Source organism: Rhineura floridana, chromosome 3 (assembly GCF_030035675.1).
Source record: "Rhineura floridana isolate rRhiFlo1 chromosome 3, rRhiFlo1.hap2, whole genome shotgun sequence".
Lineage (NCBI taxonomy): Eukaryota > Metazoa > Chordata > Lepidosauria > Squamata > Rhineuridae > Rhineura > Rhineura floridana.
Genome location: NC_084482.1, coordinates 226733036 through 226749167, shown reverse-complemented (window position 1 = coordinate 226749167; position 16132 = coordinate 226733036). Strand labels below are relative to the sequence as shown.

The 16132-nt window shown below is 44.6% G+C and overlaps 2 protein-coding genes across 2 annotated transcripts in view; both read left to right on the top strand.

Annotated features, from left to right (window-relative positions):
* LOC133379090 (vomeronasal type-2 receptor 26-like) overlaps nt 1-1539 on the top strand; it is a 37987-nt gene extending 36448 nt beyond the window's left edge. The window contains exon 6 of the mRNA XM_061613700.1: nt 1492-1539. Coding sequence (XP_061469684.1) covers nt 1492-1539 — 48 coding nt within the window. The remainder of the gene's footprint in view (nt 1-1491) is intronic.
* An 810-nt stretch (nt 1540-2349) lies between these two features.
* LOC133379089 (vomeronasal type-2 receptor 26-like) lies at nt 2350-11881 on the top strand. The gene is made up of 3 exons (XM_061613699.1): nt 2350-2535; nt 8856-8982; nt 10977-11881. The coding sequence occupies exons 1-3, from the start codon at nt 2350-2352 to the stop codon at nt 11879-11881; spliced, it is 1218 nt and encodes a 405-aa protein (XP_061469683.1).
* Nucleotides 11882-16132: the final 4251 nt, after the last annotated feature.

Genomic DNA, 16132 nt, shown 5'->3' with positions numbered 1-16132 from the left:
ATAGGGAAAGTCTGGATCACAACGGTTATGTGGGACATCTCTTTGGACTTAATGTATGGCAGCTTTACTTTCCAACACATCCATGGATTATTTTCCTTCTTTATCGAGACAAATAAAAGGAAAACATTTAATGATTTTTGGCCCTTTTTCTCTGCTATCGAGCAGTTGGCAGAGAACGCTTTTCTTTGTTCCTATTCAAAGGACGCTATGTCAGTAAAAGGCTGGACAAGGTGCAGAAAGAGGGAGAATCTGGAAGTGCTGCCCCAAGAAGATCTAGAAATAATGCTCTCTCTAGACAGCTACACGATTTACAACACTGTCCAAGCTGTGGCAGGGGCCTTACATGCTGCGTATTCATCTAGATCTAAGCACAGGGTGACAGACCAGCTGGAAGTTCAAAGGCTACAGCCATGGCAGGTACTTCTTAGAAAGCCATGTTGGTTCCATTTGGTTTTTTGCCCCCCTACACTTGTCTTGGAGGACAAAGCCCCTCTGGCAACAGCCCCCATCACTGGCATCACTTTGCCTGCAGTGCCCCAATTGGAGGCAGACCCTCTGCCCTCTAAATTGGAGTTCCGTTTGTCAGAGGGGATTGAGTTGCACCACCTCTCCCTAACCCTTCTCCCCTGCTGATGTGGGTGCTATTTTGGCACCGATCCAAGAGTGTGTGTGTATGTTGGGAGAGCCTGTCTTAAGGGTCTGGGAGGCTCATTAAGATAGCCTTTGATATTTGTTGTTGTTATGTGCCTTCAAGTCGATGATGATTTATGGCAACCCTATGAATCAGCGACCTCCAATTTCAGGTATCTTAATATAGTCATTAATAGTGTTATAGGATTGGGAGACTGGGAGGTGGGATTGCAGAGGGTCTCCTTAATCTATGTTCCCCCCCATGCTACTTTGGTGAACGTGCCACTTTGGCACCTGCCCAGCTCTGCTGTGGCCCACAGCCCTTCCACCAAGCTCCTTTGTGTGTTGGAGTGTGAGTGTAGAAGAGCCCCAGTTCAGTCCCCAATGGCAGCCTCTTCAGCTTGGGCTGGAGAGATCCCATGTTTGAAACCTTGCAGAGCTGCTTCCAGTCAGTGTTGACTATATGAAGCTCAATGGACCAATGGTCTAACTCGGCGTAAGCCAGTTTCCTCTGTTCCTGTGAGCCTGGGCTAAGCGCCTGGGTGGCTCCTGTGCTTGTTATGACAGAGTGGGACATTTGGATTGTTTCAGGCATCTTAATATAGTTGCCCTGTTTTTTGGCATTAAACATATCATGTCACTTTTTTATATAGCAAAGTTTCTTGTATTAATTTTTATAGACAGCAGAACAGTTGCATGACTGGAACACTTTAAATCATGTTGCACAATTGGATACTGAGGGAAGAAAGTCAGACGTCTCTCCCAGCTACATCATAAAAATGGAATATTTTGCTGCACTGCCCTCTGCATTGCTAGCCGGAAGTCCCATGAAGTTCATACTCTCCCATATGGCAACCGTAGACTTACTTCCCTGAGAAACAGTCCCAGTGGGAGCAAGTCTCAATGTAGCAAACATTTTAAAAAACCCACGGCTACTTGAGTCTGCAGCCACCCTGAGTCAGAGGAGAGATAATAGAATCATAGAATTGGAAGGGACCTATAAGGCCATCAAGTCCACCTCCCTGCTCAATGCAGGAATACAACTTAAAGACTACCCAACAGGTGGCTGTCCAGCTGCCTCTTGAAGGCCTCCAATGTTGGAGAGACTACTACATTTCCAGGTAATTTGTTCCAATGTCATATTACTCTAACAGTTAGGAAGTTCTTCCTGAAGTTCAGCAGAAATCTGGTTTCCTGCAACTTGAGCCCAGTATTCCGTGTCCTGCACTCTGGGATGACTGAGAAAACATCCCGGTCCTCCTCAGTGTGACAACCTTTCATGTACTTGAAGAGTGCTATCATATCTCCCCTCAGTCTTCTCTTCTCCAGGCTAAACATGCCCAGGTCTTCCAATTTCTCCTCATAATGCTTTGCTTCCAGTCCCCTGATCATCCTTGTTGCCCTCCTCTTAACCTGTTCCATTTTGTTTACATCCTTCTTAAAGTGCGGAGACCAGAACTGGATGCAGTACTCAAGATTAGGCCTAACCAGTGCTGAATAGAGGGGAACTAATACTTCATGCAGTTTGGATCCAAGCATGCAATGGGCGACCCATGGCTACTTAGGTCTGTACCCAGCCCTGAGTCAGAGGAGAGATCCAAGCATGAAATAGGCAGAGGTGGATAGCCAGTGCAGTTTCCTAAATTCTATATGCCGCTCTTTTTTCTGCCCTTCTAGCTCCACCCTTTCCTACGAAGCCCCCAATTTTACAATTCTACCATGGATGGAGTATATTTGGATGAAAAGGGGGAACTAGCTGCTGACTTGGACATTGTGAACTGGGTGAAGTTTCCCAATAAGTCCCTCCTTAGGGTGAAGTTTGGGAGTTTATGCAGACAGGGATCCCCAGACCTACAACTCACCATTGACCAGGATGCCATTGTTTGGCCCAAATGGCTCAACCAGGTGGGGAGAATCAAGTCTTTCATTTCATTGTATTTTCCATCCCTCAAATTATTTGATACTCAAATAAGGGTATCACAGTCTGGGTGGGGCTGCCTTTTAACTGGGTGGGGCTGCCAGCTCCAATATTCAGCAATTTATCAAGATCTGGCAGTGGGTCCCTCTGAAAGTGTTGTTCAGCTCTTCTGGAGTGCTCAAATTTCCCCTTAACTTTTCAAAGCAGTTGCTTATTTTGATTTGTTAAAAAATAACCTAGACAAGGTGGACAAGAGCTTCCCTATCACCTGTCATATTTAAACTGCAAAATAAATTAATCATAACATCTGTAGCAATATGAAGCTTCCAGAAACCTCCTCCTAGCTGGGCATATTTTCTGAAGATCTCCTGGGAATCAATATTGTAGAGAGTGAAATTCCAAGAAAGGCTGAAAGAGCTTTGTCTGCTTGGATGAAGGTTGACCCTCCTCACCAAAACCTTTCAAGGAAATTAAATCACCCACCAGTCTTTGAGGATATTTCCTCTCTGGAATGCCCTCCCCAGTGAGGTCTGCCTAGCACCTTCATTAACATCCTTTCAGTGCCACATAAAGACTTATCATTTTCCCCCAGGCATTTGATAGACTGGAATGGTGTTGTTTCTGTTAGCACTCTGACAAAGCGTTCAGTGGTTGGATGGGGTGGTTATTGTTATTTTATTGTTTTTATGGTGTGGTATGGTTCCAAAATAAGAAAAATTGTTGTTGGTATGTACCTTCGAGTCAATTATGACTTATGGCAATCCTATCAATCAGTGACCACTAAGAGCATCTGTCATGAACCACCCTGTTCAGATCTTGTAAGTTCAGGTCTGTGGCTTTCTTTATAGAATCAATCCATCTCTTGTTTGGTCTTCCTCTTTTTGTACTCCCTTCTCTTTTTCCCAGCATTATTCTCTTTTTTACTGAATCAGGTCTTCTCATGATGTGTCCACAGTATGATAACCACAGTTTCATCATTTTAGCTTCTAGTGACAGTTCTGGTTCAATTTGCTGTACCACCGACTTATTTGTCTTTTTCGTAGTCCATGGTATGCGCAAAGCTGTCCTCCAACACCATATTAATGACTGTGCCAAATTATTGATAATCCCTGACAAGTTCAATGTCCTCGTTGTCAACGTTAAAGTTACATAAATATTCTGTTGTCATTACTTTAGTCTTCTTGATATTCAACTGTAGTCCTGCTTTTGTGCATTCCTCCTTAACTTTCATAGAATCATAGAATCATAGAGTTGGAAGGGGCCTTGTAGGCCATCGAGTCCAACCCCCTGCTCACAGCAGGAAATCCACAGCTAGAGCATCTCCCGCAGATAGCTGTCCAGCCTCTGCTTGAAGACATCCAGCGAAGGGGATCCCACCACCTCCCTAGGCAGTCGGTTCCATTGCCAAACCGCCCTTACTGTCAAGAAGTTCCTTCTAATGTCCAATCTGAATCTACGCTCCTGCAACTTAAAACCATTAGACCTAGTCCTACCCTCTGGGGCAGCAGAGAACAAATCTGTACCCTCCTTTATGTGACAGCCCTTCAGGTACTTAAAGAGTGCAATCATGTCACCCCTCAGCCTTCTCTTCACCAGACTGAACATGCCAAGTTCCTTCAACCTTTCCTCATAAGACTTGTTCTCCATACCGGCTATCATCCTCGTCGCCCTCTTCTGAACCCGCTCCAACTTGTCTATATTTTTCTTAAAATGAGGCGCCCAGTATTGAACACAGTATTCCAGATGAGGCCTGACTAATGCAGAATATAGTGGGACTATTACTTCCCTCGACCTGGAAACTATAGCTCTGTTTATGCAGCCCAAAACCATGTTTGCCTTTTTTGCCGCAGCATCACACTGCTGGGTCATGTTCAACTTGCGATCCACTACAATTCCAAGGTCCTTCTCACACGCACTACTGCTGAGCCGGGTATTTCCCATCCTGTACCCATACATTTTGTTTTTGTGGCCTAAATACAGAATCTTGCATTTGTCTTTATTGAATTTCATTTTATTAACTTCAGCCCAATTTCCTAGTCTATCCAGGTCCCTTTGGATTTTATTCCTGTCTTCCATTGTGTTAGCTATCCCTCCCAGTTTCGTATCATCCGCAAACTTCATAAGGCTTCCCTCCACCCCATCATCTAAGTCACTGATAAAAAAGTTGAAGAGTATCGGCCCCAGGACAGAACCCTGTGGCACTCCACTCGAGACCTCCTTCCAGTCTGAAGCAGAGCCACCGACGACCACTATTTGAGTATGGTTTTCCAACCAGTTGTGAATCCACCTGACAGTATTTCCATCTAGTCCGCATTTGACCAGTTTGCTAATCAAAAGGTCGTGGGGGACTTCGTCAAACGCTTTGCTGAAATCTAGATAGATGACATCTACAGCATTTCCACCATCTACTAAGCTAGTGACCCGATCAAAAAAAGAGATGAGATTAGTTTGACAGGATTTTTTCTTGACAAACCCATGCTGGCTCCTTCTAATCACAGCATTGTCATCTAGATAGTTGCCAATGGACTCTTTTATTATCTGTTCTAATATCTTTCCCGGTATTGAAGTCAGACTGACCGGCCTGTAATTCCCCGGATCTTCTTTTTTACCCTTTTTAAAGAGCGGGACGACGTTTGCCCGTCTCCAATCCTCCGGCACCTCTCCCATTCTCCAGGATTTCTCAAAGATGATGGCAAGAGGTTCCGAGAGTACATCCGCAAGTTCCTTCAATACTCTGGGATGCAGTTCATCAGGCCCTGGAGATTTGAACTCATTTAGGTTAACTAGGTATTTCATTTCTCCTTATCAATCTCAAACTGCAATCCCGACCCCTTACTGAGATTGCTACTGATGCAAGGTTGCACACTGTTCCCTTTTGGGGAGAAAACGGAGGCAAAATAGGCGTTGAACAGTTCTGCCTTTTCCTTGTTATCTGTCAACATTTTGCCCTCGTCATTGAGCAGCAGTCCCACCATTTCCTTGGTCTTTCTCTTGCTTCGAACATATCTGAAAACCCCTTTTTGTTGTTCCTCACTTCCCTCGCCAGCCTCAGCTCATTCTGGGTTTTAGCTTTCCTTACGCTATTCCTGCAAGCCCGAGCCCGGTACTCTTCTTTGGTGATGCGTCCTTCCTTCCATTCTTTATACATGCTCCTTTTTATTTTTACCTCCTCCACCAGTCTTCCGTGTAGCCACATTGGCTTTTTCCGATGTCTTCCATTTTTCTTCCTCTTTGGAATTGTTTGCGATTGCGCTTTTTGTAATACCTTCTTCATGAACTCCCATGCTTCTTGGGCTCCTTTTTTCTTTAGTCTATCTAGCCACGGGATCCTACCCATCATTTCCCTGAGCTTGCTAAAATCGGCTTTCCTGAAATCCAAGGTCAATGTTTGGCTATATTCTTCTTTGGCTTTCCTCAGAATCCCGAATTCCAGCATTACGTGGTCACTTTCCTCCAAGGTACCGACCGCTTTAATTCCCGTGACCAATTCATCCGTGTTAGTTAAGATCAGGTCCAGGATTGCCGATCCCCTTGTTCCTTCTTCTACTTTTTGAAAGAGGAAATTATCAGCAAGGCCCATCAGGAATTTGTTGGAGGCTTTGTGCTTCGCAGAGTTTGTCTCCCAGCAGATATCCGGGTAGTTGAAGTCCCCCATCACTGCTACTTCTTGCCTCCTTGAGATTTCAGAGATTTGTTTGAGAAAGGCCTCATCTACCACCTCTTCTTGGCCAGGCGGTCTGTAGTAGACACCTACTACCATGTCGGTTTTATTTGTTTCTCCATTTATTTTTACCCAAATGGTCTCTATTGGACCACTTTGTTCGCTCTCTTGGATTTCCATAGAGGTGTATTTGTCTTTGACGTATAACGCTACTCCCCCTCCTTTTCTGTTGCTTCTATTCTTTCTGCAGAGTTTATATCCTTGAATGGCTATATTCCAATCATGGGAGTCATCCCACCAAATCTCTGTTATCCCTATGAAGTCATATTTGCCTTGATGAACTAAGACTTCAAGCTCCTCTTGCTTGTTTCCCAAGCTCCGCACGTTGGTATATAGACACCAGAAGTCTCTTTTGTCCTGATTGGATTCCTCCGTTAATATACCGTGAGCTTTGCTGTGCATCCCTTTCTCTCTCCCAGTGTCTCCTGTACCCTTCAAATCCTTCCGTTTACAACCCGCTGTCTTTGGATCAGTATTTAAGCTATCATCTCCATCCCCCAGAGGCTTTAGTTTAAAGCCCTCTTGATGAGTTTTGCCATACTTCTGCCAAAGAGATTCTTCCCAGTCCTCATGAGGTGCAGCCCATCTGTTGCCAACAGTCCCCCCTCCAAGAAGCTTAGACCATGGTCCCAGAATCCAAACCTCTCCCGTCGACACCATCTGCGTAATCAGTCATTGACCTGCAGTATCTTCCTTTCCCTTTGTAGTCCTCTATCCTTCACGGGAAGAATTGACGAGAAGACCACCTGCGCCCCCAAATCCTTGACCTTCCTACCCAGAGCCTCATAGTCTGAGGTGATCTGTTCCAAGGTGTTTCTGGCCGTGTCGTTCGTGCCCACATGGATGAGAAGAAAGTGGTACCTATCTTGGTTCCCAATGAGCCTTGGCAGGTTGTCAGTGACGTCCCGGATGCGTGCCCCAGGGAGACAACAGACTTCCCGATTCATTTTGTCCGGCTGGCATACCGGTGCTTCTACCCCCCTGAGCAACGAGTCTCCAACCACCAGCACCCTCCTCTTTCATCAGCATTCGTTTCAAATCATTACTGGTTCACATTCTAAAATTTCTGGTTCTTCATGATATGGTTCCTCCTTGAATGATTCTGTCATCCTTGCATCTCTTTTATAGAGTTCTTCAGTGTATTGCTTCCATCATCCTTTTATTTCATCTCGGTCAGTCAGTGTGTTCCCCTGTTGATTGTTCAACATCCTTACTCTTGGTTTAAATTTCCCTTACATTTCTCTAATCTTTTGGAATCGGAGTCTTTTTCTACACTTTTCGTTGTACTATTTTTATACAATAACAATTGTAATAGTTCTTTGTCACTACGTATTAGTCACTGTATTGTTGCATTTAGGGTTCTGACCGTGTTTCTATCTCCTTTTGCTTTTGCTTTCCTTCTCTCTTTAACCATTTGAAGAGTTTCTTCTGTCATCCATTGAGGTCTTTCTCTCTTTTTAACTAGAGGCATTGTCTTTTTGCATTCTTCCCTGATAGGTCTCTGACTTCACTCCATAGTTCTTCTGGTTCTCTGTCAACTAATTTAAAGCCTCAAACCTGTTCCTTATTTGATCTTTAGAGTCTTCTGGGATGTTATTTAAATTTTATTTTGGCATTGTGATTGCTTTGTTGTTCTCCTTTAGCTTTACTCTGATTTTCAATATGACCAGTTTATGATCTGTACCACAGTCTGTTCCTGGTCTTGTTTTTGCAGAAAGTATGGACCTTCTCCATCTTCTGCTACCAATTATATTGACCATTTGGTGAGATCCACATGTACAGTCATGTTTTTGGTTGCTCAAAAAAAAAAATAGAGAATACATACTTGATAGGAAGGCTCTATTTCTAGCTTGCTAACTTAGCTGGAGGCATAATGGCCCGGCTTGGACATTGCCCTCATGCTTCAGGGGAGAGAGACAAAAGGAAGATGCCTGCTCTCCCTTGGCAGGTCCAAGAAGAAGAAGGAAGGAGGGGATGGAAGTGAGGCCAGCTTCCTGAGAGTGTCAGTTTACAATGGAAGGAAGACAGGCAGCGGAGCACGGGAACGGTGAGTCAGTCTAGCCAGCTGGAGGACCCGCTCTCTATCTCCCCTTAGGAATGCAAAGAGAACCAAACAAGAGTTGCTGTTGACACACTGCTAACAGGAAACATCCTCCTATTTCTCCTGACATGTGCATTTTTGTAAATATTGTTTGTGTTGATGAACTGTATTGCAAAATTCAAATATGTGCAAATTTAAAGAATGGCTGTGTTTCTGTTTTTGTATGGCTTCAAAAAGTGCAAATTTCTCACCCATCCCTAATCCATAGTGATATGTGATCCATTTGGCTGCCCCGCCCCAGCATTTTGAACCAGTTGCAGCTTCTGGACAGTCTTAAAGGGTAGCCCCATGCAGATCATGTTGCAAAACTGTAACCATAAGCTTTCTGGAGCATGGATAAGTGAGGCCAGGCTAACTCTGTTCAGGAACAGCCACAGCTGGTGAATCTGCCAGAGCAGAGTTGTTTTTTCCAACCCTGTCCCTTATTTCCATAGATAAATGATCTCTAACACATTTTCCTTGATATTCCTTGTCTTTATACTTAGACCCTGCCTCTTTCCAGATGTGTGGAAAGCTGCCAGCCAGGATCCTTCAAGGTGGTTCAGGAAGGAAACCCCCTTTGCTGTTATGACTGTGTTCCCTGCACAGAAGGGGCCGTCTCTACTCAGGAAGGTGGGTCATGTGACGTTCCCTCATTTGGCTCCCCCCTGTCAGCTTCCCACCTGCTTGTGGCTACCGCCTTTCACTAGACACCACCCAGGACACCACCAGTCAGGATCATCATTTTTATTTTTTCTCACTCCGCTCTAGCACAGATCTCTCAAGATCCCACTGCTAGGCAGCACCACCAGCCACTCCCTGTAAACAATACTGCTACAGACTTTGCTCAGTCTCTCTATGGCTTGTTACTTTGTGTCTGGGTGCGCTTGCTGTCCACAACCCCCCTGTATCTTTGTCTATAAAGCATACAATCCTGGGTTGCTCTGGATACTTGATGATGTTACACTTTCTTCCTTCACCGCTGCCACCATTAGATACAGTTTTCCTTCAGCCTTGGTAATTACCCTGCCCTCCCTTCTGGTCTGTGTATTCCCAGCCAAGGATCAGGCTTTTGATAAACCAATAAAAGTATTTATTTGATAACACTAGGAAATAACAAGATTACTTTAGGAATGTTCAACAAGCGTATGGTTTCATATAGTGTCACTCTTTATGTTTCTGGTCATATATATACTGTCTAAATATCAGTCAAATATAATCCAACCCTCCCTCAGAACTCTGCCAACCAACCCATCCAAATAACTCTCCACTAACGACCCTCCAACAACTCTCACCAACCGACCCCCTCTCAACTGTCATCTTCCCATTTATACCTTCAGCCATTCAAACACTCAGCCAATCATCATCCAGCATTCTCCAGCCTTCCAACCCATGCTCTCTCCCCTCTCATTCAATTCACTTACCATATATCCCTTAATAAACCCACACTTACCATATTTACAGGTTTTAACTTATAAGGACATCACAGGTGACTCCAGCAGAAAAGGGAGCTATTGGGGAAGAGGGCAGAGATTCACACAGATATTCAGGGCTTTTTAAATGGGAAATTTAGAAGTGATAATAATTCACGCACATTCCATGGTATTTGGAAGCTTTCACATTGTTATTGAGAATCTTCAGACCTGGGAATTTGACAGGCTAGAAGTAAATGAATAAATACCTATCAAGACACTAGCAGGAATGACTACACTATCATAAATCATCATGATGATGACAATGTAAAATATGGAACAATTATGAAATAAATGAAAATTACAACTCATGTCTCCTGAGTTGCAGCTTGACACTCGAGCTACTAGTCAAAAGCGATCTCACGCGACAGCCAGTTCTATTTCCTGCAAAAACAAAGGAACAAACCCCCCATAAAAAAAAAAACTCTGTTGAGTTCTACATGAATTGTACCACCTTTATCCAGCCTTACTGGTTCAGGAATGATTTTGGAAATTGTTTTAAAACATGTCTCCAGGGCTTTATTTTATGGGCAGCCAAACCTAAAATGGGCAGTTCAAAAGTTCAAGTCACTAAAAGTTGTGTTAAGTTAGATGATGTAAAAAGGTGACTAATAATAATATGAAAAGTAACTTAAGTAGTCCAGGGTGCTCTAGAACCTCAGACCATCAAGGATCATGCCACTTTCACCTCCCTCTGCAGAATCCAATGCTACTCTCCACAGAGTACTCACCAATATTTCTAATATGAGGGAAAAACTACTAGAACATCGTCTTACCCTTTATATACCCAGTCGATCACTGTGCTCTGCATGTGAGGGACTCCTGCAGATACCTCCGCCACTGTGGTGACCATTGAGATCATATGAACATCCCAGGCCTTCCCTGACCTATAATATTATTTATATTGACTCGGGATGTTTTTAATTGTAATTTTGCTTTGGAATGTTTTAAACCATTTTTACGTGGGTTCCTTTGGAAGGTAGGGCGATATATTCATCAATTAGTTAATTGATATGGAATGATTTTACTAATTTTATGGATCTTAATTGAATATAGTTATGTTTTCTTACACTATGAACCACTTTGGTATTCCTTTTTGACAATTAAAATTGGTACAGATGGATATAAGATAGAAATTACTCTTGTTCTGTGCAGATTCAGAGCATTGCAATAAATGTCCAAAAGATCAGCACCCGAACAAGGAACGAGATCAATGTGTCTCCAAGATGATCACCTTCCTGTCATTTGAAGAGTATATGGGGATCATCCTGGCTTCCTTTGCCCTCTTCTTGTCCTTAAGCACAGGCTTTGTTTTAGGAATCTTCATTAAATTCCTAGACACTCCCATAGTCAAAGCCAACAACCGGGACCTCTCCTGTATCCTCCTCATCTCCCTCCTGCTCTCCTCTCTGTCCTGCTTCCTCTTCATTGGCCGGCCAAGGAAAGCGACCTGCCTTCTCCGGCAAATGGCCTTCAACATCATCTTCTCAGTTGCCGTCTCTTCTGTGTTGGCAAAAACCATCACCGTGGTGTTGGCCTTCCTGGCCACAAAGCCAGGGAACAGAGTGAGGAGGTGGCTGGGGAAGAGTTTGGCCAACTCCATTGTCATTTCCTGTTCCAGTGTCCAAGTTGTCATCTGCACCATCTGGCTGGCCATCTCTCCCCCATTCCCAGACTTCGACATGCACTCCCAGCCTGGACATATCATTCTGCAATGCAACGAAGGGTCTATCTCCATGTTTTATGTTGCTCTTGGCTACATGGGCTTCCTGGCTGCCATCTGCTTCACGGTGGCTTTCCTGGCCAGGAAGCTGCCTGGGGCCTTCAATGAAGCCAAGCTGATCACCTTCAGCATGCTGGTCTTCTGCAGCGTTTGGGTCTCCTTTGTGCCCACCTACCTGAGCACGAAGGGGAAATACATGGTAGCCGTGCAGGTCTTCTCCATCTTGGCCTCCAGTGCTGGGCTTCTGGGCTGCATCTTCATTCCCAAGTGCTACATTATTGTACTGCAGCCTGATCTGAATACAAAGGCATATTTAACGACAAAAATAAAGGTATAAATCTGATTCTTCTGAAATGGTTTTTAAGTTGTGTCATCCTTCCCTTTGGAGTTTCCAGTTCTTCCTGCAGAAGAAACAATATCTGGTTGCTTTCCTGCTTCCTGGCACTGAGTGTCAGACACTTCCAACTTAAAAGTGTACCCAAAACAACTTGCTTTGAAAAGTTTTTCTAAAATAACGAAAGAAATCGGGCAAGCACTCTTTAGTAAACTACTGTAGCACACAACAAATAATGGATTAATAAACTTGACTAAAGGCACAACTAAACAAGCTACAGTTCCTCAGAGTTCTCTGGGAAAAGGGACTGATTGCCAAACCATCTGGGTAAACTGCAGCTCTACACTTCCCAGGATGCTTTGGAGGAAGCCATGACTGTTCAAAGTGGAATAATAGTGAAATAAAGGTCTGGTGTAAATGTGGCCTTGGACAGATACGGGCGACCACTTCCGCTCTGGACCCTTGCCCCTCGTGGCTAATAAAAGCTAGCAGAAATGGAACGGTCGGCTGGTGATTAATGCCTCGTTACGAGAGGGAGTGGTCCCACCTTGCCTGAAACAGGCGATAGTGAGACCGCTCCTAAAAAAGCCCTCCTTGGACCCTGATAACTTTAACAACTATAGGCCGGTAGCAAATGTTCCATTTCTGGGCAAGGTTCTAGAGCGCGTGGTTGCTCGCCAACTCCAGGCTCTCTTGGATGAAACTGATTATCTGGATCCATTTCAATCCAGCTTTCGGCCGGGGTTTGGTACAGAAACAGCCTTGGTTGCCCTGTATGATGACCTCTGTCGGGAGAATGACAGAGGGAGTGTAACTCTGTTGGTTCTCCTTGATCTCTCGGCGGCTTTTGATACCATCGACCATGGTATCCTTCTGGGGCGACTCGCAGATTTAGGAGTTGGAGGCACTGCTTGGCGGTGGCTGTGCTCCTATCTTGGGAATCGTCTCCAGAAGGTGATGCTTGGGGAACATTACTCGAGTCCCTGGGTGCTCCAGTATGGGGTCCCGCAGGGCTCAGTTCTGTCCCCCATGCTTTTTAATATCTATATGAAGCCGCTGGGTGAGGTCATCAGGAGTTATGGAGTGCGTTTCCAGCAATATGCTGATGATACGCAGCTCTATTTCTCCTTTTCATCTTCTTCAGGTGAGGCTGTTGCTGTACTGAACCGCTGCCTGGCTGCGATAATGGACTGGATGAGAGCGAACAAACTAAAACTCAATCCTGACAAGACTGAGATGCTGTTAGTTGGAGGGCCCTCTGCTCAGATGGTTGATGTCAGACCTGCCCTAGATGGGGTTACACTCCCCCTAAAGGAACAGGTCCATAGTTTGGGGATCTTATTAGATCCGCTTCTGTCACTTGAGGCTCAGGTAGCCTCGGTGGCACGAAATGCGTTTTACCAGCTTCGGCTGGTAGCCCAACTACGACCCTATCTGGACAGGGAGAACCTAGCCTCAGTTATTCATGCTCTGGTAACCTCTAGATTGGATTACTGTAATGCTCTCTACATAGGGTTACCTTTGAAAATGATTCGGAAACTTCAGCTAGTGCAGAATACTGCGGCCAGAGTTCTTACTGGGATGAAGAAATTCGACCACATAACACCTATTCTGGCCCAACTGCACTGGCTTCCAATATGTTTCCGGGCCAGATTCAAAGTGTTGGTCCTTACCTATAAAGCCCTTAATGGCACTGGACCGCAATATCTGATGGAACGCCTCTCTCGCTATGTTCCTACCCGTTCACTCCGCTCGACGTCTAAGGCCCTTCTCCGGGTCCCAACCCATACAGAGGCCCGGAGAACAGTAACAAGATCTAGGGCCTTTTCGGTGGTGGCCCCCGAATTATGGAATGCCCTCCCAGATGAGATACGCCTGGCGCCTTCCCTGTCATCTTTCTGGCGCCAGGTAAAAACCCACCTCTTCACCCAGGCATTTTAATGTATTTTATGCTTTTAATCTTACTTATTTTATTTCTAGTTTTCTTTTACTTTGTTTATATAATGTTTTATATTGTTTGCGCAATACACACTTGCTGTATTTTAAATATTGTGGTTTTATCATGTTGTACACCGCCCTGGGAGCTGCTAGCTATAGGGCGGTTTAGAAATGCAACTAAATTAATTAATTAATTAATTAACATTGCAATGCTGTATTTAGTGTGAGACCAAGGATGGCATTGCAGATGGAGGAGGTCAAAGTGATTTAAGATTTACTGCATTGTTTTGATGATGATTTATTTCTTTATTATTATTTTTCCTGCATTGGATTCCTGCACTGAGCAGGTGGTTGGACTCAATGGGCCTATAAGGTGATTGTATGATTTATTCCACAGCCTACCCTACCTCCCACGGGAAGATCAGAGCAGCAAACAAGTGATAAAAACACTAACAACATATTCTTTAAAAACATCTTTTTGAAAATAATTTTTAAATTAAAACAAAATAATTCCAACACAGATGCAGAGTGGTATGAGATCTTTCGTTAAGAAGGCTTGTTAAAAAAGGAAGGTCTTCAGTAAGGGCCAAAAAGACAACAGAGATGGCAACCTGACTTATATTTAAAAATGTAAACGTACTGCCTTCAAGTCGATTCTGACTTATGGTGACCCTATGAAGAGGGTTTTCATGAGGCTGAGAGGCAGTGACTGGCCCAAGGTCACCCAGTGAGCTTCATGGCTGTGTGGGGATTCGAACCCTGGTCTCCCAGGTCGTAGTCCAACACCTTAACTGACTCTCCTATATACTATATTTAAGGAGAGTGAATTCCAAAGGGTACGTGCCATCTTCCTTTCATCCAAAAACCTTCTGTTAGCTTGTGGGTGCCTGGTAAATGAGAACAATTGGAAATTGACTCTCCTCAAAGCCCACGTTGGGAAAACAAATACTTGCATAATCAAGCAAACCATGAGTACCCAGGCCTTCAAACACAGCCTTACTTTGCCCTCAGGTCCTGCTTGCCGGCTTCCCGTTGAGGCGTCTGGGTGGCCACTGTGAGAAAAGACAGCTGGACTAGATGGGCCTGATCCACCAGGGGTCTTCTTTTGGTCTTACTTCATTGCAACATGACTGAGGGAAAAGCTCCTCCTGGTAGCGAGAAATGGAAGAGAACAGGAGCCAAATCGGGCCCAAAAGCACTAACTTAACCCATTGGCATAAACAACAACGCCATGGTCTCATTTCTAGTCAGTCATTGCCAGTTCAGGCCCCTATTTCGGTATATGTGAAAGTAGGATTCTATTTCTTTATTTTGCTTCAGTGTGCATTGCTTCACACTTGATTATGGCGAACCAGATTTTGATGCCCATTTACCCACTTTGAAGAGATCCATGTTTCTGTCTGGTTCATTGATCTGAAAGTATTCTGCCTTATTGCATCTGGTCCTAAGCCACCCACAGCCACTGGAATAATATTCCTTTGAACTGCTTCGGGCCTTTAAGAACATAGGAATATGGCCTGACAACAAATCAGACCATGGGTCCATCTAGCTTGGCATGTGGTCAAAATGGCCACCTGGATAGAGTTTGGGGAACGGAGTTTAGAGGAAGGGGTGGAGCCCAGTGGTAGAGCATCTGTGCTGATAGATAGGAAAATGGAAATGTATGGGGCTAGCTCCACCCACCAGATGATGCTGTGTGTGTGCCTCCCATGTTCCCCAGCCAATACATGATTGATATTAGTCTGAAGGGAGCAACTTTCCATGTGCATAAGTAGGTTTTCCACCCTTGCTTGGTCAGGGCTCTCTTCCCCACGTGTGAAATTGCCCTTTTTCAAACTAAGACCAATGATAGTCAGGACCATGGCCAATGCATATGGTGCCACAGAGTGGTAGGGCAAGACCCCATGGCCTCAAAGAGAATCCCCAAGCAGGGGGGCAGCTATCAAAAGAGCATCATGGAGACCACGTTGCTATGGTTCTCCCCAGTCGCATCCCCTCCTGGTCTGGAAAAGACACAATATTCTCCCACATATTTTCCAATACAAGAGGTCAACTTGAAGTGACCTTGGAAGTGGTCCAGAGGTGTGGGGAGGAATCCAGCTATGGATGTTCAAGAGCTCCTGCCTCAGGGCTTTTTAACTGAGCTTGTTGTACTACCCAATCCAGATGCTGTACACCATCAGGAGAAACTTAGACGAAAGGTGGGACAAAATAATGATGATGACCTAGCTTTGTATGGACCCAGTGTTAATTGTGCTATAAATGCAAAGAAAGGAATCTCTGCCCACCTTACAAACTCGGCAGAATTGTTGCACC

Excerpts from the sequence above, each read along its gene's own strand:
- LOC133379089 (XM_061613699.1), top strand. The coding sequence starts at position 2,350 with ATGGATGGAGTATATTTGGATGAAAAGGGGGAACTAGCTGCTGACTTG. Across the intron at positions 2,536-8,855 it reads GGCCCAAATGGCTCAACCAG|ACCCTGCCTCTTTCCAGATG; the intron begins GTGGGGAGAATC and ends CTTTATACTTAG. Across the intron at positions 8,983-10,976 it reads GGCCGTCTCTACTCAGGAAG|ATTCAGAGCATTGCAATAAA; the intron begins GTGGGTCATGTG and ends TGTTCTGTGCAG.